The sequence below is a fragment of the Canis lupus genome, chromosome 27 (assembly GCF_011100685.1).
Source record: "Canis lupus familiaris isolate Mischka breed German Shepherd chromosome 27, alternate assembly UU_Cfam_GSD_1.0, whole genome shotgun sequence".
Classification (NCBI taxonomy): domain Eukaryota; kingdom Metazoa; phylum Chordata; class Mammalia; order Carnivora; family Canidae; genus Canis; species Canis lupus.
Genome location: NC_049248.1, coordinates 45756127 through 45780391, shown reverse-complemented (window position 1 = coordinate 45780391; position 24265 = coordinate 45756127). Strand labels below are relative to the sequence as shown.

At 59.4% G+C, this 24265-nt stretch overlaps 1 protein-coding gene and 1 long non-coding RNA gene across 4 annotated transcripts; one reads left to right on the top strand and one right to left on the bottom strand.

Annotated features, from left to right (window-relative positions):
- Nucleotides 1-468: 468 nt before the first annotated feature.
- On the bottom strand, nucleotides 469-15786 carry LOC119877656. 3 transcript variants are annotated; one of them, XR_005380202.1, is made up of 4 exons: nucleotides 15401-15786; nucleotides 9532-10255; nucleotides 1266-2257; nucleotides 469-988 (listed from the first exon to the last, which is right to left on the bottom strand). It is a non-coding gene; the product is annotated as an uncharacterized LOC119877656 (long non-coding RNA). The 3 variants fall into 3 exon arrangements; XR_005380200.1 differs by having other exon boundaries at nucleotides 469-2257; XR_005380203.1 differs by lacking the exons at nucleotides 469-988; nucleotides 1266-2257; nucleotides 9532-10255 and adding an exon at nucleotides 11884-13210.
- Nucleotides 15787-17297: 1511 nt separating this feature from the next.
- Nucleotides 17298-23154, top strand: LOC111092897. Its single transcript, XM_038577857.1, has 6 exons — nucleotides 17298-17340; nucleotides 18477-18597; nucleotides 19481-19573; nucleotides 21452-21534; nucleotides 22292-22484; nucleotides 22610-23154. The coding sequence occupies exons 3-6, from the start codon at nucleotides 19529-19531 to the stop codon at nucleotides 22820-22822; spliced, it is 534 nt and encodes a 177-aa protein (XP_038433785.1). The 5' UTR covers nucleotides 17298-17340; nucleotides 18477-18597; nucleotides 19481-19528; the 3' UTR covers nucleotides 22823-23154.
- Nucleotides 23155-24265: the final 1111 nt, after the last annotated feature.

Below are 24265 nucleotides of genomic sequence, written 5' to 3'. Positions count from 1 at the left end.
TACCATGAGAAAAATACTGTAGTGACCACTCATTCTTTTAATCACTGTCTTCCTGGTACCATTAAGGGTTGGAACATATTCACGTCCTACTTTACAGTCATGGCCTCTCCAGAGGCCGCTGAAGATACATTGACCTGTTACCCCATAGCCACAGTCTCAGGTGGTCTGTTCCCAGCCACACTGAGGCCTGATACATGCACACCTGTATGAAGAGGGCATCCGACCTGCACACGGCAATTCCACTGCCTGGTCCAACTCACGTAACTCATAAACTTTGTAACTAGTGAGACAAATATGAAAGGTAAGATTGTTTATAACTAGGAAAAATAGCATCCTGGGGCAGACAGTGACCCTGGAGAACAACCATATGGTCAGCAGATTTGCATTTGTGTTTACCTTATTTAAAGACTGTTTTATATAAAAACTAAAATAGCATAAGAACCTTTGAGGAAACATGAAGAAGACAAAGTCGTTTTATTTTATACATGCGGACACATTTTTATGTGGAGGAAATAAATCCAGGTTGTATGAAAAATTGCATATGAACCCAGCCATGCCTCTTCATTTTTATTAAAATACTTGTCATTGAAAATATGCTTTCCTGGTTCATCTGTTTCAGTTCTATTTTCTCAGTCTTGGGTTTCAGGTTTTTGTTGGGCAGGGTCAGGGGCTTAGATTATTTAGCTCCTTGTGTTTTCTCTAGGGTGGAACTTTCTAGCAGAGGTGCAAATTGAAAGTGACGGAAAGTCTCGATCTTGAGATTAGAAGCTCCATTGAGAAACCCTTTTGTTGACTTGGAGATTTCAACGGAAGAGTCAGTGTTTTAGCTGTATGAAATCCTTGAAAAATAAGCATTTATTATATGGTTCCACTAAACATGTATGTGACTTTGATGCCCGCCCGTCATATCTCAGATCCCCTTGGAGCTGGAAGGGAGCTTAGAGAGCACCTAATCCAAAGCTTCATCTTTCGTATGAAGAAACAGGCCCTGTACAAATGTGGAACATAACATTTAACAAAAAGGAAAGAAGATGATAAACACAAAACTCAAGATAGTAGTTATCTTCAGGGGAGAAGCCAGGGAGATGGATCAGTAAAAAACCCAGTGTATTAATATTCTGTTCAGTAAGTTGGGTGGTAGGATCCCTGGTGTTCATCTTATTAGGCTTCGTGTGTGTGTATTAAATATCATATAGTTTTAAAACATTAGGAACAATAAGTACATAGTCACAGAGCATCTGCTGTCGCCAAGCCACCGTTCTTACCTGTCGTTTACATACTTTAACCCAGGATGACGGAAAAGGAGGCTTCAAGACCATGATCTTTGCCAAGGATCTGTAGCTCGTTAGTACTGGCTGTGACCATATCCTGGGACATCTGATTTACTGCTTGTGGCTTCTAGACCCATCCTGCTTCCCTAAATGGTAATTTGCACTCGACCTCTCATTCTTCCGGGCTGTGAGTTTCCTCCTGAACTCATTTCCATGTCTGTCAGCTTCGTGGTCATCACTTCAGTGGCCTGAATCAGCACCCGGAGTTTTCTCCACCCCGTTGCTCTTTTACTGTCTCTGCTTCACCAATTCCCAAGTTAAGTGAAACCCACCATCTCTTATACTGTATTTCTTCTAGGTTATTGAGCATAGTGGTAGAAAATCACGTAAATTTGCCAACTGACTCCACTGTAGATGTAGGATTTCTTAACTCAGATACTCATTTCTGTTTGGCTTTTTCAGATTTACCTCGTAACCACTGCAATTTTTTTATTATTCTCAACTTTATAGTCCTTATATCCCACCCTTACTTTCAGCAGACAGCTTTGCCTTTTACTCTCTAGAGAAAATACTGGTCATCAAACATCCTTTTTTTCCCCATCCCTAGACTAAATTCTCAGAGCATCCACTTTTCCTTTATTTCAGGGGTATGCTTCCTCTCCAAGGCTAGCCTCTTCCTTTTACCTGTGCTGTATCCCAGTGTATTCGTTATCTGTCGGTGCATAACGAATTTCCCCAGAGCATAGTGGATTAAAACAATAATGAACATCTGTTACCCCCACAGCTTCTGTGGGTAAGGAACTCAGGAGTGACGTAGGTGGGTAGTCCTGGCTCGGGGTCTTTGAAGCGACATGCAACATGTCAGCCAGGGCTGCAGTTCTCGTAGACTTGCCTGGGGCTGGAGGATTTGCTTCTCAGGTGGATCACTTACTTGCTTGGCACATCAGAAATTTGAGTGTCTTCGCAACACGTCAAATGCCTTCCTCCTGAGTAAGTTAGCAAAATGGAAACTGTAAATTCTTTTATGACCTAACTTGAGAAGTCACAGGACGACATTTCTACAATATGCTTTTGGTTACACAGCTGAGAGCCCTCTTCAGTGCAGGAGGGGATTTCACAAGAGCTGAATACCAGGAGGCAAGGATCAGTGGGGGGCGGCTGGCTATCACACCTGCTCCTATCTTCTGATATCTTCCATAAGGCATTTTCTCTTTACCTTAATTTTATTTCTCTTTAACTCTTTTCCATATAGGTGTTATATTTTTCATTAATAGTCTTTCATCTTGAACTGCTTAATCTACAAAAGTACTAAGCTTACACGTGTTCTTTTAAAAACACACAACCTTTCCCAGCCCCATGCACCAAATAAATGAATAAATTTAAAAATAGAGGCACCGGCTGGCTCAGTCAGGGAGCATGTGACTCTTGATCTCAGGGTTGTGGATTAGAGCCCTATGTGGGGTGTAGAGATTACTTAAAAATGAAATCTTTATTTTTTTTTTTTTAAAGATTTTATTTAGGGCACCCAGGTGGCTCAGCAGTTTAGCACTTCCTTCAGCCCAGGGCCTGATCCTAGAGGCACAGGATCGAGTCCCACGTCAGGCTCCCTGCATGGAGCCTGCTTCTCCCTCTACCTCTGTCTCTGTCTCTCTCTCTCTCATGAATAAATAAAATATTTTTTAAAATAAATAAAGATCTTATTTATTCAGGAGAGACAGAGGCAGAGGGAGAAGCAGGCTCCTGCAGGGAGCCCAATGTGAGACTCAGTCCCGGGACCCTGAGGTCATGCCCTGGGCCGAAGGCAGACACTGAACCACTGAGCCACCCCAGGTGTCCTAAAAATAAAATCTTTTAAAATATATCCATAAAAATGAACACACACTTTGTCCCCCAATATTGATCCAGGTTTAGTTGTGGAAAATATCCATTGAGCTAGTCTAAGCAGGAAGGCTAGAGAAACACTCTAGCCTGGACTTCCAGAAACCACTCCCAAAGTCTAGTCAGAAGTCTTTGCTGCGGGGGATCCCTGGATGGCTCTGCGGATTAGCACCTGCCTTCGGCCCAGGGCATGATCCTGGAGTCCTGGGATCGAGTCCCACGTCGGGCTCTCTGGGGCTCTCTGCGTGGAGCCTGCTTCTCCCTCTGCCTGTGTCTCTACCTCTCTCTCTGTCTTTCATGAATAAATAAAATCTTAAAAAAAAAAAAAAAAAAGAAGTCTTTGCTGCTCCTATAGTAGTTAGGAAGCCACCGGTACAGCTGCCAGTTCAAGAAGTGACGATAGGGCTCCTACCCACAAGTATCACAAGAAACGACCTCCTGCTCCTAGAATGTCCAAGGGAGTAGAACTAGAAGAGTCACTCAGGGCCACTTTGCTCGAACAGGCCTTGGACCTGGAGATGCTCAGAGCTACCACCCAGACCTGCGCTTCCACACACGACTACTCCAGGTTAATGATCTTTTCAGGACTCCTCAAATTCAGTTTGGCGGATCCTGGCATTTCATAGCAGCGATGACTTCCGACACCAACCTGTTCTTCGTTTCTCCACCACCACTGCTCTATTTCACATCCTCATCCCTGGACTTTTACAGCAGGTAGTCTAGGCTCATTTCAGTCTGTCCTCCACCTGCGTGGCACAGCATTCAAGATATCTAGTGATCTGTTTCCAGTGCCCCTACTGATAACAGCAAAGGCTTTCTGAGCCCTCGATAATGTGGCAAGCGCTGTACAACACCTTTATGCATTGTCCTACTTAATTCCGCATAACCCCGTGAGGTAGACATTATTAGGCCCCCGTGTGGTAGGTAAGGAAAGAGGATCATAGACCAGATGAGATTTGACCAGTTACTTAATTGCCATATGGAAGAATCAGAATTGGACCCAGGTCTGCTACCCCTCAGTGTCCCACTACAGTGTACGGTCGCTCCTGCTCTGCTGTCCCCCGCCCCGCCCAGAGTTGAGCTCTAGTGAACTCGCCGTAACACTGTGCCCCTTAATGGCCCTACCTTGGCACATCTTGTTTTCTAAAACGCACTTGTTTCCTCCCTAGCCCCACATTTCCCTGCTTAGCACATGCCACCTTCAGTTTCCAACTCAAATGTTATCTCCTCGGGTAATAGTCCAGGCTCTCTGATCCAGGCTCCTATTGTCCTCTTTATATGCTTTTTTTTTTTTTTTTAAGATTTTATGTATGTATTTGACAGCACAAGTAGGAGAGGGAGGGGGAGGCAGGCCCCCCACTGAGCAGGGAACCCAATGTGGGGCTCTATCCCAGGACCCTGGGTCATGACAGGTGTTTGAGCCACCCAGGTGCCTTGTTCATACTATTTTTAGTAGCCTTTATTGAGTTGTGTTGTAATTATCTTCTAGAGCAGGAAACAAGCCACACTCACTATCAGTATTTTTAAGCAAAAGGAAACTTAATACCAAGCACTATGAAGTGCTGACACAGTCGTTTGTGGCTGGAGAAGCCAACCAGGGGGGCCCCCTAGGAGTGATTCCCAGGACACCACTGAACTAACCCACCAGGGGAGCTGCGGCTCCATGGCCACCGGATACTGAGTGTGAGGACGCAGCACCGTGACCACAGTCCAGGCATCGGGAAGCTGCACAAACGATCCCACACGTATACAGTATCAGATGCTGACCGAGCTACTGACCAGCCTAAATACCCAGATGCGTGGTCAGCAGACGAAGGGAGGCGGAAACTAGATAATCAGTACCTGAGTTTGCCCAAGGCTGTGCTGAGGTTTTAGATATTTGTTTCATAAGAATAGGTCAGTCTGTTTTTTTTTTTTTTTTTTAAGGAAATCAGCTACTTTCAAAGTTCAAAGAAAAAAGTACCATATGCCAACGTGACTCCCTGTTTAAAAAAAAAAAAAAGTCAAAGACATTGCTGCAGTAGTGAGTGCGCAGTGGGCAAGGGCAGGCAAAACTCGCGAGGAAAGTGGCCAGGGAAGCAGTTGGGAGAGGGGACGTTGACATGGGAGTGCGCGGCCTTGTCTTCAGTCTCAGGGCAGCCCCACAACCTCAACCTCAACCTCGGGAACCTCCCTCCTCCCCCAGGGAGAGATGGAGCTACGAGGCCGCCAGGGTCCGTCCAGCCCTCCAGTGGCCGCCAGGGTCCGTCCAGCCCTCCAGTCCTGTTCTGCAGTCGAAGACTCTACAGGCGTTTCGAGGGCTCACTTTCCTTCTGATCCTTGTCTAAGTTCCCGTGAACCTTAGAGCACTGTCGGAGGCGGCCGGGAGGAGGGCGTGGACAGTGAAGGCCTCTAGCCTTCCCCGTACTGAGCCCCACGGCACGTTACAACCACAGCAGAGCAGCTCGGGGGTCCCCTGATTTCCCAATTTGGAGTTTTGGTTAATCTGCCCCCAGATGTCCAGGGGGAAAGGAATTCTTTAGAGAACCATCGCTCGGGGCGCCTGGGTGGCCCCTTGGTTAGGGGGCCGGTCTGCTCGGGAGCCTGCTCTCCTCCCTCCCTGCCTGTGCTCCCTGTCGCGGTCCTTGTCTCTCCCTCAAATAAATAAACCTTTTTAAAAAATGAAATAAAGACAGAACCATCACTCATTCTAGGAGCTAGAAAGGCCCTCACAGCCTCAAAAGCCAGGCTTGTTAGAAAAGTGCATGAAAAGCAGCCTCTAGGGACGCCTGGGGCTCGGCGGCCGAGCGGCTGCCTTCGGCCCAGGGCGTGACCCCGGGTCCCGGGATCGAGTCCCGCGTCGGGCTCCTGCATGGAGCCTGCTTCTCCCTCTGCCTGCGTGTCTGTGTCTCTCATGGATCAGTCTTTGAAAAAAGCAAGCCAAGCGGGCTCTAGGCACGTCTGCGAGGCCGGAGATTAAATGGAGCTTTCCGCACGGCCCCACGCCCTCCTCCGGGCTGGGTGGTCACGGCCTAGTTTGCTCCAAGGCCGGTTGGCCAGCTCCAGCCGCGTCCCTCCAGCCGTGTCCCTCCAGCCGCGGGACGAACGCCGGCTTGTCCGGCCGCGCACCCCCCAGGCCAGCAGGTGCCGAGCGCGGCCTCTCCGGGGCCTGGGGCAGGCAGGTCCCCCCAGCAGAAGGCAGCTGGGAGCCAGCGAGCGGCGGGTCCGCAGCCACGGGGGGAGGCCAAGGCCGTGTGGCCGGGCCCCCGCAGAGCCGGCGGGAGGAGCGCGGGCACCTGCGCTAGGGACAGCCCTGCCGCAGGCCGCGTGCGGGCCCAGGCACCGCTCCTCCAGGCGTGGTCCGCACAGCACCTACGTCATAACGACTCGGGTGCCTATTTTATTTTAAATTTTATTTATTTATTCATGAGAGACACACAGAGAGGCAGACACCCGGGCAGAGGGAGAAGCAGGCTCCCTGCAGGGGGCCCGACGCGGGACTCGATTCCAGGACAGGGTGGGGGGATGCGGGGTCCTGCCCTGGGCCGAAGGCAGACGCTCACCCGCTGAGCCCCCCTCCCCGGCGTCCCGGGTGCTTATTTTAAAATGCAGATTCCTGGGCTTGGGTCCAGACATCCTGCGTCAGAATCTCCGGAAGCAGCGCACAGGAGCCTCTTCAGGATACACCTCATATCGTTCTTACGTACAATAAAGTCTCTCAAACCACATATTACTTTGAGTAAAGGCTTTTTAGGAGCTTACAAGGAAGATAATGGCACTATTTGAGTTTTGATGGATCCAGGTCCTTAATGGATCCTTAAGAAACCCCACCCGCTAACCATGAAGAGTAGAGCGTAGTAGTGATTAAGAACGTAAAGATAGTAAAGGAACAGCCCCTGAACCATAAGATCACTTAAAAGTATAAATGGGGGAAAAAGGTACTAAAGTTTTTAGCAGTGTTAACAGCAAGCACTCCGTGCATTTTCGCTGTGATGGGTAAACTGAGGATACCTAAGTCACTGATGACAAACACAAGTGGCACAAGATTATCTCCATAAACTGTATTCACATCTTGATTTCTTCCTTTTAAATTTTTTTAAAGATTTTACTTAGAGACTATAGGGTGGGGCAGAAAAGGGAAGGAGAGGGAGAGAATCTTAAGCGGACTGTGTGCTGAGCACGGAGCCCGATGGGACCCTGAGACCGTGACTGAGCCACTAAGACACCCCTCAAATTTTTGTATTAGAAGAAATGAGGGGCACCTGGTGGCTCAGCGGTTAGCGCCGCCTTCAGCTGCGGGCGTGACCCCGGGTCCCGGGATCGAGTCCCACGTCGGGTCCCTGCAGGGAGCCTGCTGCTCCCTCTGCCTCTGTCTCGGCCTCCCTCTCTCCATCATGAATAATGATTTTTTTTTAATCTTTAAAAAAAAAAGTTAGAAATTAGGGTACCTGGGTGGCATAGCCGGTTAAGCGCCAGGCTCTTGGTTTCAGCTCAGGCTGCAGTGTCGGGGTCCGGAGATGAGCGCCCCCATCGACTCCCTGCTCAGCGCGGGCGGCTTGAGGCTCTCTCCCCCTGCCCCTCTCCCACCCCACCCCAGCTCGTGCGCACCCGACGCCCTCTCTGTGTCCAAAAAAAAAAAAAAAAAATTCGAACCAATTTGAAAGACCAAGGGCATCCATCCTTTCAGTCAAGGTGTGGCATTTACCTGGTGGATCGCGACGTAGCCTGGGGCAGGACAGGCTTCTGGAGCCGATGTCCTCTGTTCCCAGCCCTCTGCCCTCCGTGGACCGACGGTGTCGCGTGCTCCAGTCACGTGCTCTGATCAATATCGAGGGTGTTCACTGACCTGCGTGTCACCGTGCAGGGTCCACCGGAGAGCTGTCACTACGTACACGTGGCCTTCGCCTCAGAGGAGGGAGCCCAGGGGCCCCCACGTGGCTCGGGTCCCCTCGGGTTTGGGAGGGGTTGTCTCTGCTGGAGGCCGTGGGAGAGACCAGCCGCGGGCGTGAGGGGACGGTGGGGAGGACGGGCCCACCCACGGCACCCGTACCTCCGTCTGTCAGGCAGCAGAGGACAGACGGACAAACAAGGGCAGTGCTTTCCCTCTGTCCCCCTTCTCGCTGCCCCTGCGGCCAGCGGGCACGTGTGACCCTTGCCCACGGCTGACGTGCCCGCGGCCCTCTGCTCGGGGTGCAGCTGCCAGGCATGCAGAGGGCACGGACACCCCACCTGGGCGCAGTGTCCGGCCTCGGACAGACCGCTGGACGGCGAAGGAACGGCGAGGGGCTGTGCCCAGCTCACCCTCCAGTCGGTTCTCCCGCAGGCTTGAGCCTTGGGATAAAGGCGGGCGCTGGGGGCTTCCAGCTGGGGGGGCGGGCCCGGCTGCCGATCCCTTGGGCGCCCAGCAGGTGGAGGCACAGACTCGGTGGTCGGGCGGCCCCGGCCGTGCTGGGCAGCGGGGCTTCGGGGGCTTCCAGAGTCCTCGGGAGTCCTCCCAGGCCCGCGTGAGCCAGTGGGGGCACCTGGCGGCCTCCCGGGCCCCCCTCACCCTGCCTGCGACCTCCCATCTCTCCCCCTTCCCTTCCTTGGAGGCTGACTTCACCGAAGGCCTGGCAGCTTTGGTGGTTTTGTTTTGTTTGTTTTTTTTTAAGTTTGGTTGGTTGCTTATTTTTAAAGATTTTATGTATTTGAGAGAGGGGGGCAGGGAGGGTGCCCGCGGAGGGAGGGGCAGGGAGAATCTCGAGCTCGGAGCCCTATTCACGGGGCTCCACCCCACAACCCTGAGACCGCGACCTGAGCCGAAACCCAAGAGTCCGATGCTGGACCGAGCTGGCCAGATGCCCCTTATTTATTTATGTATTCATTCATTCATTCATTCATTCATTCATTCATTTTAAAGATTATTTATTTATTTATTTATGAGAGACACAGAGAGAGGCAGAGACACAGGCAGAGGGAGAAGCAGGCTCCATGCAGGGAGCCCGACGTGAGACTGGATCCCGGGTCTCCAGGATCACGCCCTGGGCCAAAGGCTGGCACCAAACCAGCTGAGCTACCTACCCATGGGTCCAATGGTTTTGTTTTGTTTTGTTTTTAATTCAAATTAACATATAGTGTATTATTAGTTTCAGGGTGAGGATAGTTTAGAGTCTTTTTTTTTAAGATTTTATTTATTTAAAAAAAAAGATTTTATTTATTTATTCACGAGAGACACAGAGGGAGGCAGACACAGGCAGAGGGAGAAGCAGGCTCCCTGCAGGAGTCCGATGGGGGACTCGATCCCGGGACCCCAGGATCACGCCCTGGGCTGAAGGCAGACGCTCAAGCGCTGAGCCACCCGGGCGTCCCCCCTGATTTATTTATTTTGAGTAATCGCTACGCCCCACGTGGGGCTCGAACTCACGTCTCCACGCTCATCTGACCCGGCAGCGTCCGACACGAGGTGAGGAGCGGGACATGGAGAACTCCTCGGCGACGGAGAGCTGGGGCTCGGGCTGGCAGGGAGGTGTCCCTCTGCCTGTCTGGAGGTGCCGGCGTCCTTGGCCCACGCAGAGACCGTCCTCCTGAGATTCCCACACATCTACAAACCTCGGGTGACAAACCAGGACGGGCCGGCGGGGCAAGATGCCGCCCAGGTGTGCAGCCAGCACCTGGCCTCCGTGGATGCCAAGCGGCAAGCTGACGCACCCCCCCTGCCAGTGGGCACCAGGCCACGACCCCCAGGGGGCACAGCCAGCCTGCCAAAGCGGAGGCCGTCCCAGGGCGCCGTGCCCATCGCTTCCCTGCCGCGAGCTGAGCGGAGCCTGGAGCCCGAGCGCCCTTCTGTACGCGGACGGGCAGGCTCGTCCTCACTGAGAGCCGGGGGGGGGGGGGGCACGGAAGGGGGGAGCATCACCTAAAGGCAGCAGCACCCGCTCTCCATCCTCGCGCGCCCGTTGGAAGAGAAAAGGAAGTGGACCCTTCTGACCACGAGCCAGAACTTGAAGTTGGAGGTGGGAGGACAAAGGGGAGCCAGTGGAGCAAAGGGGACCGTGTCACGGTGGGAGAACGGGGAACACAGCTGGGTTCCGTCCCGGTCGGCTGCAGGGCCTCAGCCATATCGTGTCTCTGGGCCTCAGTTTCCTTCTCTGTAAAATAAGGACAGTGACCGCTGTTTAACCTCGAGAAGCGACGGACGCCCCCGCCCCAGGGTAACGGTACAGCACCCACAGGATCCTGTGTGACCCCAGCTGACGCTGCGTCCGAACTACGGGAACGGGGGCGCCTGGGGGCTCCGTCGGCTGAGCCGCTGCCGTCCGCCCAGGGCGTGACCCGGGGTCCCGGGACCCAGTCCCGCATCAGGCTCCCCACTTAGCAGAGGGTTGCTGCTCTTTCCCTCTGCCACTCCCCCTGCTTGTGCGCGCTCGCTCTCCCTGTCAAATAAGTAAAATCTTTAAAAAAAAAAAAAAGGCAGGGATCCCTGGGTGGCTCAGTGGTTGAGCATCTGTCTCCGGCCCAGGGCGTGACCCCGGGGTCCCGGGATCGAGTCCCGCGTCGGGCTCCCTGCGTGGAGCCTGCTTCTCCCTCTGCCTGTGTCTCTGCCTCTCTCTCTGTCTCTCATGAATAAATAAAGAAAATATTTAAAAATAAATAATTTTTTAAAAAGCCAAGCGCCGTCCTCGGTAGAGGGGTACAGGGGAGCACGCGGTACACAGCGGAGCTCGGTAGGGTCCGGGCTCCAGGCGGCCGGTGGGGCCCGGGGCGTGTGCCCACGGCGGGGGGCGTCACTGTGGTGTCCACGCTGCATGGTGCCCGCGTGGCCGGCCCGCACCTGTGCCGTGTGGCTCAGAGCAGCCCTTCCTCCCTTCACGGCGCCGACTGGCTCGGGCTGCCTGGTCCCCGGGGAGGGCCTGTGCCTGCACCCACCCTTCCTCTGCCTCCGGGGCGGCCTCCCCTCCCAGTCCCTCGGTGTCGTGACTGCTGGAGACACAGCCTCCCCCTGACCCCAGGCATGAGAGTGGGGACAGCCCGACTGACAGATGCTGGTCCTCACCCCACCCCTCCCACCCCCCACGTCCCCACCTCTGCTCTGGGGAATCCTGAAGCCCAGGGATGTTGGTGAACATCTCGCCTTTGCTCATTCATGCACCTGCGGAGCTGGGGGAGGGGGGTGTCCCGCTGGCACCGCACCCATGGGCCTGAGCCCTGACAGCAGCAGGGACGCGGGACGCATGGGTCCTCCTTTCCGGGAACGTGTCACCTACGCTGCACAACCATGAATGCATCACAAATGCGGCGACTCGGAACGACCCTGAGCATTGCTCCCCGACAGCTCTTGTGGGCCAGGAGCTCACCGGCAGCTCGGCTGGGCGCTCTGGCTGCACCCCCCCGCGGCTGCGGTCTCCCCCAGGCCCTGCAGGCTTGGCCACCGTGTACCCCGGGGCGACCCTGTCACGGGAGTGGAGTCACACGCTGGGGACGGAGAGCTGGCTTCGGCGGAGGGCTGCTGGACGGCCCCCAAGACACGCAGCTGGCTTCCCTGGCAGCAAGTGACCTAGGAGTAGGCCAAGCGGGACACCGCGACGTCCCTTTATGCCTCAGCCTTGGAAGTCGCACACGTCGTTTCCCCGTCACTGCGCCGGCCCCACAGGCCAGCCCTGACTCCGTGTAGGACGCGAGCAGAGAGGGGCCTGGATCCCAGGAGACGAAGGTCGGTGAGCGGCCCCCCGACCCGTCTGGGACGTCAACGTCACCACGAATCACAGAAGATGCTGAGAAGAAGAGGTAGGATGTTTATGCACCGACAAGAAGTTTGAACGTGCTCGTGAGGGAGCAAGGGCCATAGTCTTTCACGGAACGTCATTAAACCAGATGTCGGCAGATTCTATTTTCGTTGGAACGGGTTCAGTTTTATCTTTGAGCTCCTCGAAAACATTCCTCGAAGTCGGCTGAGATTTCGTGGCGATCTTAATCTGTTTTCGGAGAATGTAGGCCACGCGGCTCTATCAGGGGGACCCACGAACGAACAAAGGAGTGGACCAGAAGGACGCGGGTAGAGGTAGCCCTCGGCGGGTAGAGAAGGTCGAAGGCGGCTGCTTGGTCTGTCACCGTGTGCCGGCAAGGGGAGGAAGTGGAGGGCAATCCGCTTGCCATTTTAAGGACACGACCCAGAAGTTACACCCGTTGCCTCCTTCACATTCCGTTAACCAGAAGTCGGTTACGTGGCCGCCGCCCCGACGGGGTGGACGCCGCAGCACCTGGCCGCCCGCCACATCCCGCCGAGGCAGTGCAAGCCCGGATGTACATCAAAGGCACAGTATCGAGACGTGCTAAGCTTGCTACGAGATTATCCTATTAGAAAACACTGTCGGGGCCCCTCGGGGTGACCCTGGGGCCCCGGGATCGAGTCCCGCGTCGGGCTCCCTGCGTGGAGCCTGCTTCTCCCTCTGCCCGCGTCTCTGCCTCTCTCTCTCTCTGTGTCGCTCATAAATAAATAAAATATCTTTTCAGACTTCTCAGGGTGAGTGCCTGTCATGGGGCATTTACAGTCGCTCCTATCATGGATGCGTCCCGATGGCCTCCCTTTCCCACCCGCACGAGGGCTTCATAAATAGCCCGGACCAGCCCGTGCTGGGTTGCACCGTCCAGACTCGGGGTGAGAACTCGGGGCGGCCGGGGGGTGGCCAAGAGACTCAGCGGGGGAAGCGTGTGCGGCCGGACGGACGGCGCAGAGGACGCTGCTTTGCAGACGCTGAAGTCACGGGAGCAAACCGGCGACCGGCTGGGCACACTGGGGAGCGGTGCCGCAGCTTCGGGACCTAGGTGGCTGGCGGGTTGAAGGGCGGAGAGGCTTGCCCTGGTCCTCACAGGCAGCGGAGGAGGGAGGCTTCGGTGTCCCTCGGTCCCCGTCCAGGGGCCCTGGTGGCTGGAGCCTCACCCCCTCCCCTTTCCTCAGAACAAACACATCGGGGTGTTGCCCGGATCTGCGCCTGTCCCCCGCCTACTGCCATCTGGCCCCGGGAGGTGTGCAGTCCTCTCCTGGCGCTGGTGCGACGGCCCGAGCGACGTGGGACACACAGTCCCGGCTCCACTGGAGCTTCCGTCTAACGGGGAAGCAGACGGACGACTCAGACGACGGGATGGGGCCATCTCAGCCCCAAATGCAAGCATAAGGTTCCCCTTTTTTAAGAATTTTAAGTAGGCCCCGTGCCCAACGTGGGGCTGGAGCTCATGACCTCGGGTTTAAAAGGTCATGCTCTGCAGAGCCGGCTACTCCACCCGACCCCCGCCCGCTGGACGGCGGAGACGTCAGGGCAGCCTCCTGGGCACGGGGCCCCAGGGCGGGGGGGGGGTTGGGGGCGGCCCCAGGCTGGCCAAGGTCACTTGTGCCCCCGAATCCTGATGGATCCCGAACGGTAGCTGGGAGAGGGGGGCCCGAGGGGAGAAGGCCCTGCCTGGGTGGGACTGTGGCCTCCGGTCCCCGGTGCGCCCCGAGCCCCGACAGGGCGGCTACCAAGGGAAGAGGCAGGAGCACCTGAGGGCAGACACGGCCGCCCCCGCCCGCACCCAGCCGGCAAGCCACGGGGCGCCCCCGGGCCAGGGCCTGCACCCCAGGAGTCCGGCAGCCCCAGCTCCTCCGGGGGCGACAGGGAGGGCGAGGCGGGCCGACCTCGTGGCTGCCAGGGCCGCTGCTGCCAGGCCCTGACGAAGGCGAGGACCCCTCGTCCCCAGCGCGGCCCGGGGGGCTGGTGATCCCGGAGCACCCCGAGCACCAGTTCCAGGAGAGGGGCGGCGGCCGGTGTGGGTGCCTGAGGGTCCCGGGGTGGCTCGGGAGGGACCAAGGGTCACGATGCTGCGGGTGCGTCCCACGGGCGGGGACAGTGCCCCGGGCTCCTCGGGGCTCCCACCTCGACCAGGCCCCACCCCCCTCCCGCGCCCGGTCCACAACCCCGACCCTCGGAGGGCCGCGAGCTCATGCCAGCCAGCCCCATGGGAGCTCACGCCCCAGCAGCCCCACACGAGCTCACGCCTGCCAGCTCCACTCGAGCTCACACCCGCCAGCTCCACTCGATCGCAGCGCCCACGGCCTCCAGCTCCTTGGGCCTCCCCATCTCCACGCTGCCTCCTCCGTGGACCAGACACGGGACACCGGGCTTCTGGCTGCCCACGGAGCTCCAAGCGGGCAGGGGAGGGGTGTTCAGGCCCCGGGCCTCACCCCAGGCTGCCGCCCAGCACACCGACCCTCCCCTCACAGGGCGCCTGTGGCAGGTCCCCCCTCCCCTTCCCCCTCCCCTTCCCTCCCTCCCCCCTCTTCCCCTCCTCATCCCCCTCCTCTGCCCTCCTCCCCCTCCTCCTCCCCTTCCTCCCATTACCCCTCCCCTCCTCCCCCCTTCCTCCCATCCCCCTCCCCCTCCTCCCCTTCTCCTTCCTGCCACTTCCCCACCCTCGCCCCTCCTCCCCTTCTCCTCCCTTTCCTCCCTCCTCCTCCCCTGTTCCCCTCCACTCCCCCCTCCTCCGCCTCCCCCTCCTCCCCTCCCCCTCCTCCCCTCACCTCCATCCTCCCCTCTCCTTCCTTCCCTCCTCTGCTCCTCCTCCTCTCCCCTCCTCCACTCCCCCTCCTCCCTCCCTCCTCCCTTCTCCTTCCCTTCCTCCTCCCTTCCTCCCCCTCCTCCCCTCCCTCCCTCCCTCCCCCTCCTCCCCCTCCTCCCCTCCTCCCCCCTCCTCCCCTCCGCCCCCTCCCCCTTCTCCTTCCCTTCCCCCCCCCCCTCCCCCTCCTCCCCCTCCTCCCCCCTCCTTCTCTTCTCCCTCCTTCTCTCTCCCCCTCCTCTCCCCCTCCTCCCCTCCTTTCTCCCCCTCCTCTCTCCCTCCTCCCCTTCCCCCCCTCCTTCCTCTCTCCTTTCTCCCTGCCTCCTCCCCCCTTCCTCCCCTCCCCTCGCTCCCCTCCCCTCCTCCCCCCCCTCCTCCTCTCCTCCTCCCGCCACCTCCTCCCCTCTCTTCTCCTTCGCTGTCCCCCTCCTCCCCCTCCGCCCCGTCCTTCTCGGTCCTCCGTCTCCCCTCCCTCTCCTCCTCCCTCCTCCCTCTCCCCCTCCCCCCTTCTCCTTCCCTTCCCCCCTCGCCCCTCCTCACCCCTCCTCCCCCCTTCCTCCCCTCCTTTCCTCCCCCTCCTCTCTCCCCCCCCCTCCCCCCTACCTCTCATTCCCTTCCACAGTCCCCTAGGAAGCGCCCAAGTCCCTCAGACCTAAGCGCCCAAGTCCACTCCGACCCCCTCCCCACCACGACCACCTCCTGCTGACCTGGGATGGGAGAACCCATTAGCTTCACAATCGCCAACTCTCAAGCCAAACAACAGGGAAGTCCCTCTGTTTATCTGATTTCCTCCGATCTTGCTGTTGAGCCAGCAGCTGGTGAAACAAAGGGCAGCTCCTCCCTGGGCCCCTGGCCTCTCAAGCTCCCGGGTCAGCTCTGAAGTAATTCCTCGACTCTCTGTTTCTATCCCCAGGGGCTTCCCAGAAACAATCCGAGACACCAGGGTGCCCTGTGAGCCCTGAGCCGAGCACCGGGAAGCTCTCCGCCCTCCCCAGCCAAGCCAGTCCCCACACCCAGACAGAGGCACCTTCACAGCGGGTGACAGTCCCCCGGCCCCTCCCAGGGTCTCCCGCGTCACCACCCAGAAATCTCCTTTCACCTTGTCCTGCCTTTTCAGACTCCTCCCCAGCCGAAGGGCTCTGGGAACTGCAAGGGTGTCAGGGGTCATCTGGAAGGTGACGTAGGGGAAGGGACTTGACAGACGTGCAGCCGCCTCTTCCGAGTATTTTGAGGTTAAACGAGGTGATGGATGCACATGCTGAGACCTGCACCTGGTCCCCCCCACACCCTGGGGGGCCTGCGAGTGCGCCCCCCCGGACATCCAGAGCCCGGCCCCACGGAGCCCGGGGGGCGGGGGGGGGGTGCAGCCCCAAGCTGAAGGCGCGGACAGTGAGCAGCGCGGCCTCCCTCCCTGGCCGGGCCTGCGTGCGGGCTCCCTTCCCACCACCCCTGCAGAGCCCTCCCCTCCGCGCCCTGAGCTCATCCTAGTTACCGAGTGTTTGTTTAGTCCCGCGCGCCCCCCCCCCCCCCCCCCCCCCGCACAGCAGCTGCAGCCCCACGCCGTGCTCCCCAGTGAGTGTCCCCCCCCCGCCCCCCGTGTAGGAATCTGCGTGCGCGGGACGGCCACTCGGGAGCAGCTCCTTGGATTCCTTCCGCTTAGGGAAGACGAACCTGAGCAGAGTCTTGCTCAAGCCGGAACCCCCAAGTCAACACGTGGCCCCATCCCAGGGGCCGCTCTGCCGTCGGTGTCGGTCGGGGCCAGAAGAACCCTCAGCCTCCCCCCCCCCCCCCCCCCCCCCCCGCCCTGCCACCCATGGGGCCCTGGACGTAGAAGAAATCACTGTTTTTAAATGCCTGGAACATCATAGGCAAAGGCGGGGAAGGGGCTCAAGCGCATCCGTCCGCACACCCTGTGGCTTCTCGTCCTCCCACCCTGTCCCCAGCTCTGCTCCGGGCCCCTGTCCCCACCCCTCCCGCCACCCTCCACTCACACTTGGCTCCTGCGCTGACCCACATATCATTTGCGTGTCACTCAACAAGGACATTTCTTGGGTTTTGCTTTTTTTTTTTAAGTTTTTATTGGGCCGTTGGCTCTTGGGAGCGTTTAGTCCGAATCCATGCAAAGACCCAAGAGTCCTTAACGGTGGCGTTTGAGGGGCAGCCTGCGCGCATCCCCCCGCCCACGCGAGCCCCCGGGCACCCCTCCTGCTCCTGCCAGCGAGGCTCAAGCGTCCGCGGACAAAGCCAGTGGGGTGGTTTCTCCGAAAGTGAAGCTGGATTGCTTGGGTTGGATTCCCGGCTCTCCCACCGCCCCTGGACTAGGTACTTCGACTCTCTGTGCCTCAGTTCCCTCATCTTTTTTTTTTTTTTAAGATTTTATTTATTTATTTGGCAGCCACAGAGAAAGCCGAGCAGGAAGCAGGGCAGAGGAAGTCCCGTGGGGCAGGGAGCCGGGTGTGCGGCTCGATCCCGGGACCCCGAGATCAGAACCCGAGCTGAAGGACTCCTGGACCCCAGGATCTTGACTGGAGCCGAGGGCAGACACGTAACCGGCAGAGCCCCAGGCGCACCCTAAGTTCCCTGTCCTGACGGGTGGACCCACAGCATCTCGCGTGCCCGCGCCCGGCAGGGCCGAGCCAAGGGACCGGTGCGTGCACGTGGTGATGCCGCGGGCCGTCGCCGCAGGAGAGGGCAGCAGCCGCAGGGACGGTGCCTCCGCCCACCCCAGTACACCTGGGTCGTGCGGCCCCATTGCCCTCTCCTCCCGGACTCCCGTTCCCCTTCTGCAGACGGGCTCACCGGCCCGGGCCGTCCTTACCCCTACCTAGTCCCCTTCTCTCCCCCGGAGCCCAAACCTGGGTGTGCAGGGCGGGCAGGAGGAAAGGAGGGAAAGACCTGGCCATTTTAGGGCAGACGAGCTGTTAGAGGGGAGAGGCAGCGGGGCAGCACGGGGTAGACCCAGAGTGGGGAGGCTCCTTATTGGGAAAGGCCCCTGTCTGATTCTGGGAGACAGAGGCCAGGCCTGGGCACTCGGCCAAGTGCAAAGAGCGGGGCCCGGCCCCAGCCTGGCCCCGACGGCGGCACCGGTGAGGAGGCTGGGTGCCAGGTGCTCGGGCCTCCGCCACACCGACCCGGCTACCGTCCCCTACCCCAGTCCTCCCCCTTCTGCCTACACCCCGTGGCCATTAACGTGGCCGGAGCCAGGAGGCCGAGCTGGGGGGAGGGAGGGGCTCCGGCGTGGCTGTCTCTAGGACGCTGCCCACCGCCCGCAGCCCCCACGACCTCCTTCCACGTGTCCGGCACCGTGAGCTCCTCCTACAGGAACTCGGCCAGTTCTGGGGAGACCAGGGCCAGGGAGGGGGGGCGCAGGGGTGAGTAACCGTTCCCGCGGGGATCGGGGTGCCCATGACTAATCAATGAGAGAGTGAGAGGAGACTCACATTCCTTGACTTGTAGGGCAGTGGATGGAGGTGGGAGGTGGGGCAGGGCAGACCGAGGCAAGGACGGCCAAGTAGGGACTCAGAGCCCGAGAAGCCAGGCTCAGCGGGGGCGGGGAGCCCCGGCAGGCCCGCTCGCCCCACACCGGGCTGCAGGAGGGCCAGGCCCAGGTAACCCCACACCTGGGGCCCTGCTCTGGGCAGAGGCTTCCCATCTGCTGGCCACGGAGCCCCCCCCCCCCGCCCCGCACAGTCCACCCAAGCGGGGCTGCCGGCCTTGACCGCGCTGACAGAGGGACGGACTGGCATCGCCCCGCATTCCTTAGCCCCTCTCCCACTCGCCTAGGGGTCCCCGTTCCCAGAAGTCCCAGCTTGGAAAACGGCCGCCGTGCCAGGCTGAGAGCCGCGCTGAGGGCCTAAGAGGAAACGCGCCGGGAGCCAAGGTGCCGCGGGGAGGAAGGAAGCCGGTCTGTCGCCACAAAGGAGTCAGGAAAGAGAGGGAACAAACAGCCAAGTGCTTCCTGCCCACCCTCCTTCCTCCCTCCCCGCCCCGCACGCCCCACCAGCCTCCTGCACACAGGCCCGCCGTCCAGGGCCCGGGGACAGGGAGGGGCGCCGAGACCCACCTTCCAGCCCACGGCACCCCTGCGCCCACCGCCGGGTGGTCGCCCCCAGCCCAGCCAGGCAGCCCCGACGCCGGTGTCTGGGCTGAGAGAGCAGGCCCCTGGCTAGCGAGGGACGGGATGGTGGGGGTGGCGGCCGCCTTGGGGCCCGGCAAGGCCCACACCCAGCTGCACACGGACACAAGCACGTGCGGGCGTTGAGGCGCACACTTCTCACCTACATAAACATCCGCGTCACGGCCCCCTCCGGGCCGGCCAGCCCGAATGGCGAACTCACGCAGGGCACCTGGGCCAACTTGGGCCACAGCCTCTCCCGGCCTCGACTCTTCCCGGGCCGGTTTCTCCTCCGCTCTTGCTTCCGCCCCAGAGCCTTCCGCCCGGGCCCCGCCGACGGGGTGGGGGCACCTGAGGGTGCTCGGCCCCCAAGCCTGCGCGTGGTGAAACTCGGTCAGCCCTGCCGGCTTTCTGGAACCCAGCCCCTGGCCCCGAGGTGATCACATGGAAAATGTCCAGCTGTGGTTGCTGGAGAGATGAGCTCAGCCTGCCCGAGTGGGGCTGGGGGCCTGGACGTGGCGTCAGACTTTCCATCTCGGACCTCCCCCCCCTCCCACCCCCAAACACTACCCCAGGGAGCCGGGAGCGGGAAAGGGGCCAAGGGGGGGATGGGCAGAGGAGGGGGAGCCGGAGGCACCTCCGGGTCTGCCTCACCCCTGCCCGCCCGCTGCAGGGAAAGAAGCCCGGAGAAGAGGGGCACGGGAGACCGGGCCGCGGTGCGATGGGGGCCGAGGAGGCTGCTTCAGAGACCGGTACTTGGCAGGCGGTGAGGACAGGGCACGGGGGAGGAGAGGCGCATCAGGGGCCCCGAAACGGCGAGGGCCCCAGGGAGCCGGTGGGACCGAGAGGCAGGTGCCGAGAGGCCAGGCTGCCTGCGGGCCTCGCGTCCACCCCAAGGGCCTCCTGGCGCCCGGCGGAGCCCGACCCGCGGAGCACAGCTGCCCCACGTCGGGCCTCCCCCAGCCTCCTCCGGGGGAGGGGGGGGGGCCCTGCTGCCTCACCCCTTCCCCGCCCCTCTCCCGGCTCCGCCTCCTGCTGTCTGTCCTCTGCAGGGGCCCCTGTCTGTCCACCCCTTTGCTCCTTACCGGCTCCCCAGCCTGAACTCCCGTGGGCCCTCACCTGGCCCAAGCCAGCCTCCATGCACCTGCTTGGAGGTTTCCAGTGGACAGAGCTCCACCACTAGAGGCCGGAGCCCTGGAAGGTTCTGAGCAGTGAGCGGGATTCGGGCGGGAAGGAGGCCCCCTGTCCTCTCCCGTCTCCCTCCCAACGTTCCCTCTCACCCTCCCTCATCTCCCAGCTTCCCCACGACCCCTGGCTCCCTCTCTCCCTTCCCTGGGTCTCCCCTCCTTCCTTCAGGTTGCCTTCCCTGCCCACCCCCCGCCCACCCAAGCTCTGCGAAGGCCCAGAGCCCCCTCCACCTTCCCCGCCGGCCACCCGCCGCCACCCTTCCCCCCAGGTCAGTCTCCGGCCCACGTCCGTCCCCCAGGCCCGGGGCCTTAGCCCTGCCGCAGCCCCACTGTTCTGTGGGCTGGGCCCCCCCAGCCAAGCCCAGGTCAGAGACGTGGAAAGGGCTCCAAGCCAGCAGGTCAGGGAGCTCCTCCCCTGGCCTCGCCCTGGGCTCTGAAGTCCAACCAAGGGTCAAGCCCGGAGGTGAGAGAGGTGGAGGCTAAAGGGCAAAGCCCATTGGACCTCCGCTGCAGGTGAGGCAGGAAGCCGGTTTGCTCCTGCACCCGGACACTGTATACAGCACTACTTTCTAGCATATCATTAGCTCCACTCAGCCGCAAGCTTGGGGTCCAGAAGCTAAGAGTCTTTCAAGGTGTGATTCCCCGTCAAGCCTTAGCTGCAGGAGAAGAGGAGAGGGCCCTACTCCCCCGCCCCTGGAGGAACCCCGGAGTCTCAGCCCTAGAGACTGTCCGCTTTACCCTTAGGGGCTGGCTCCCGGCGACACCCGGACCCCTTGCAGGGGTCACTAACCCTCCATGTACCCCCAGACTCAGCGCCCCAGCAGGCTGGATCTCCCTGAGGGGAAGGGCAAGCGGCTGGACCTATTCTTAGCCCGGTACGTGATCCCTGGAAAACCAGCGTGCTCATTACAAGGCGACGATGGACAGGGAGGAATTTGCAGCCAAGGAAGGAGTGTGCGTGGTTATGGGGGGTGGAGAGGTGAGGAGGGCAACAGGCCCAGAGACTCACGGGGAGGACTTCTGTCCTTCATGAGAAGCAAGCAGGGGGGACGTGCTGACCCCCACCCCAGCCTCGCACCACGGCAAACCTATTTTGTTAAGGACAAACCCGCGCTGCACACGCGCACCCCGACTCCCTCCCGAGCAGGGTCGTCATCTCCATAGGGCGAGGCGTCGGCCTGGCTCTGGGTGCAATCCCTGCAAGCTCTCGCCCTGCTCCCAGCCCCTTGCAGTGCCCTGACTTCCTGTCTGGGATTGGTAATCCTTCCCAGGAGAGGGCTAGAAACAGCAGGCAAACTTATGGGGGTGGGAGGGAATGCCTGGCTCATCTTCAGCCCCTCACAGCCCCAGTCGGATGTGTATTGGGAATCCTGGTGTTCCAGGTCCCTCCCTGATGGGCTCCAGATGTGCTTGCATCTGGGAAGGCCATCCCAGGAAACCGATGCTCCCGCCCACAGCTCCCACCCCGGATGGATCTCTCCTCCGGCCCCCAGGTTTTCCCCAAGCACAGAAGCTTCAGACACTCCTTTCCTCTCCAGAGGTAGGTATAGGGCAGCGAGGGGGAGAAAAAGGATGGAAAGTAATGGGGGTGGGGAGGGATGAGCAAATAAAATGAGGTCAACGTTTAGAACACCCCAGAGAATCGTATTTCCCTTTTAACTTCCTATCTGGGGTTGTTACATTTTGCTGTAGAATTCTGTTCAAGAAAAACTGAAGAGGGTTTGGAAGAGAAGACTCTAGCTGGGATGGAGGAAATTGCGTCCCATTGATGGGCTTGTTTCGTGTCCCCGGGCCTCCCTGTAGCCCTGCTCCTCTCCCATCGGTGCCGTCCTCTGATCCCTGCCCCTCTGTCTCTTCCCAGCCTAGCCCAGCTGGGGGGATTTCCCAGGTTGGTCCTCCAGAGGGACCTGGTCCCGGTCTCAGTCCCTAGGTTCGAAGCCCTGGAGCACCAAGGGAGCTCAAGCACCTTATGTCCCGGGACTGGTCTTGTCACCCTCGCAAAAATCTTTCATCCAGCCCTCTCGTGCTCTGAGCAAAGTGGGGGTGGAGAGGGGAGGGGAGTCTGGGTTTATTTTAGGTCTAGGACATGGGAGAGGGGGTTCTTCCCACCAGACAGGGAGTGGGGGTGGCAGGTGGTGACTCACAGATGACGGAGCCATCGGTTCCCCCCAGCTGAGGCCTGAGTCAGGGCAGTGACACGGCCCAAGGGCTCGCACGGCGGCTCTCGTGCCTCGCTCGGTGCTAGCAGGCCCTGCACTCAGGCTCCTGGGCTGACTGGGCTCCGACTCTACCTCCAGGGATTCCCTCCTTCCGTCCCTCTCCGAGAACGGCTCCCACTCATCACCCCACCACGGGGCAGAGGGACCGGGACCCCCAGGCCGAAGCCAGGAGCCACAGGCCACTGAACTCCCCTGGTCCTTGGTGCAGCAAACTCTTCCCAGTCTTGATTCCGGTGGCACTGAGAACGCGATGTTGGCACAGTTGCCCGGAGTAAGCGAGAGCCCCCAGCCCAGGGTCGGGGCAGCCCCAGCTCCCTCCAGGCTACGAGGCCGAGGCCGAGGCCGGAGGGGATTGGCGTCTGTCTGGGCACACCTACAACCCACTTGTGTGTGCAGCCACAGGCCAGCGAGGAGACCTCACTGAGCCCAGACCACCCGACCAGGCTGCTTACAGACCCAGCAAGGCTGGACTCTATTCATTGGAACCAGGACATCAGCCTCAGTGTTCTTAGAATTTCCAGGCATTTGAGAATCCAGAAACACCTGAGTCTGGCCCCAGAGAAATCACATGCAGGCGCGCAAAACCCCCAGGGACCTTCAGAGGGCTGATGGATTGTGCCCGTGTCTTCCCCACCACCCCCCCCCGGGGGCCAGTGGACCTAGGCTAAGGATCCCTGCCCCAGAATCTTCCCTCCATAGAAACCCGGCCCCGCTTAGAAGGCTAAACTGACAGAAAAGCCACAATTTTGGAATCCGTTGGGATTGAATTTGGATTTACCTCTGCCCCTTTCTTTCTGTAAGTCATAGTCACTTCACTCCTTTGGGCCTCAGTTTCTTTGTTTTTTTGTTTTTTGTTTTTTCTTTTAAGATTTATTTCTTAGGGCAGCCCGGGGGGCCCAGCGGTTTAGCGCCGCCTGCAGCCCAGGGCGTGATCCTGGAGACCCCGGATCGAGTCCCGCGTCGGGCTCCCTGCGTGGAGCCTGCTTCTCCCTCTGCCTGTGTCTCTGCCTCTCTGTGTGTGTGTGTGTGTGTGTGTCGTGAATAAATAAATTAAAAAAAATTTTGTTTATTAATTTGAGAAAAAGCAGAGTGAGCAAGTCGGGGAGAGGGGCATCGGGGGCAGGACCCCGGGATCACGGGATCACGACGCCAGCCAAAAGCAGACACGTCACCGACTCGGCCCCCCAGCCTCCCCCTCCCTCCCCGGGCCTCAACTTCTTGATAGTAAAATGAAGATCGTGATACCTGCAATGCTGGACAGTTGGGAAGGTTAAGTGGGATAAAGGCAAGTTCAAGGTCAAGCACGGGGCCAGACACGTAGCACACGTGAGGGACCATTAATACCATGTCCCTGTCCCTATTTAGACCACGCATGGCTCCTGGCTTCAGAACCGGCACCTCTGCCCGTGGACTCGTCCTGCTCTGAGGCTGCAGGCGGCCGGTGACAGAGGGGCCTGGCGAGCGGCCTGCCCTTGCCCGTCACTCCTCGCCCCTCCGTCCAGCAGGCTGTGATTACCAATAGTCCATCGTCACAGCAAATCATCCCTGCTGAGCCATGAAGGGACACAGAGGTCGGATCTGAGAGACACGCGGGCTGGGCAGAGACAAGCTGAGAGACACAGAGAAGCGCTGAGAGGAGACAGCACGCGGAGGTCACTTGGCTAAGAAGAAAGGGCATTGGGTTTAGAGTCAAAACACTTAAGTTCTAGGTCCACCTCTCACTGGCTAGCCGTGTGACCTTGGATAAGTCACTTCGTCTGTCTACACCGTTTCCTCTTCTGAAAGAGAGGGTTGGGCTGATAAGCTGTAGGTTAAGCCCCTCCGGCGGCTCCTCTGAGGCCAACTTCCAGACCTGGGGGGCTGCGGGCAGCAGCTGCAACCAGGAGGGAAGAGCGCGCCGGGCCTACCCCGGAAGCAGGGGAAAGCAGGAAACTGGGCAAAGGCAGACAGGGCGAGGGGAAAGGCAGGAGGTGTTGGGGCCACCGGGCCAGGACTTATAAGGGCAGAGAGAGCCAGGAGAGGAGGGATATTGGGGAGAGTAGAAAAGCCAGC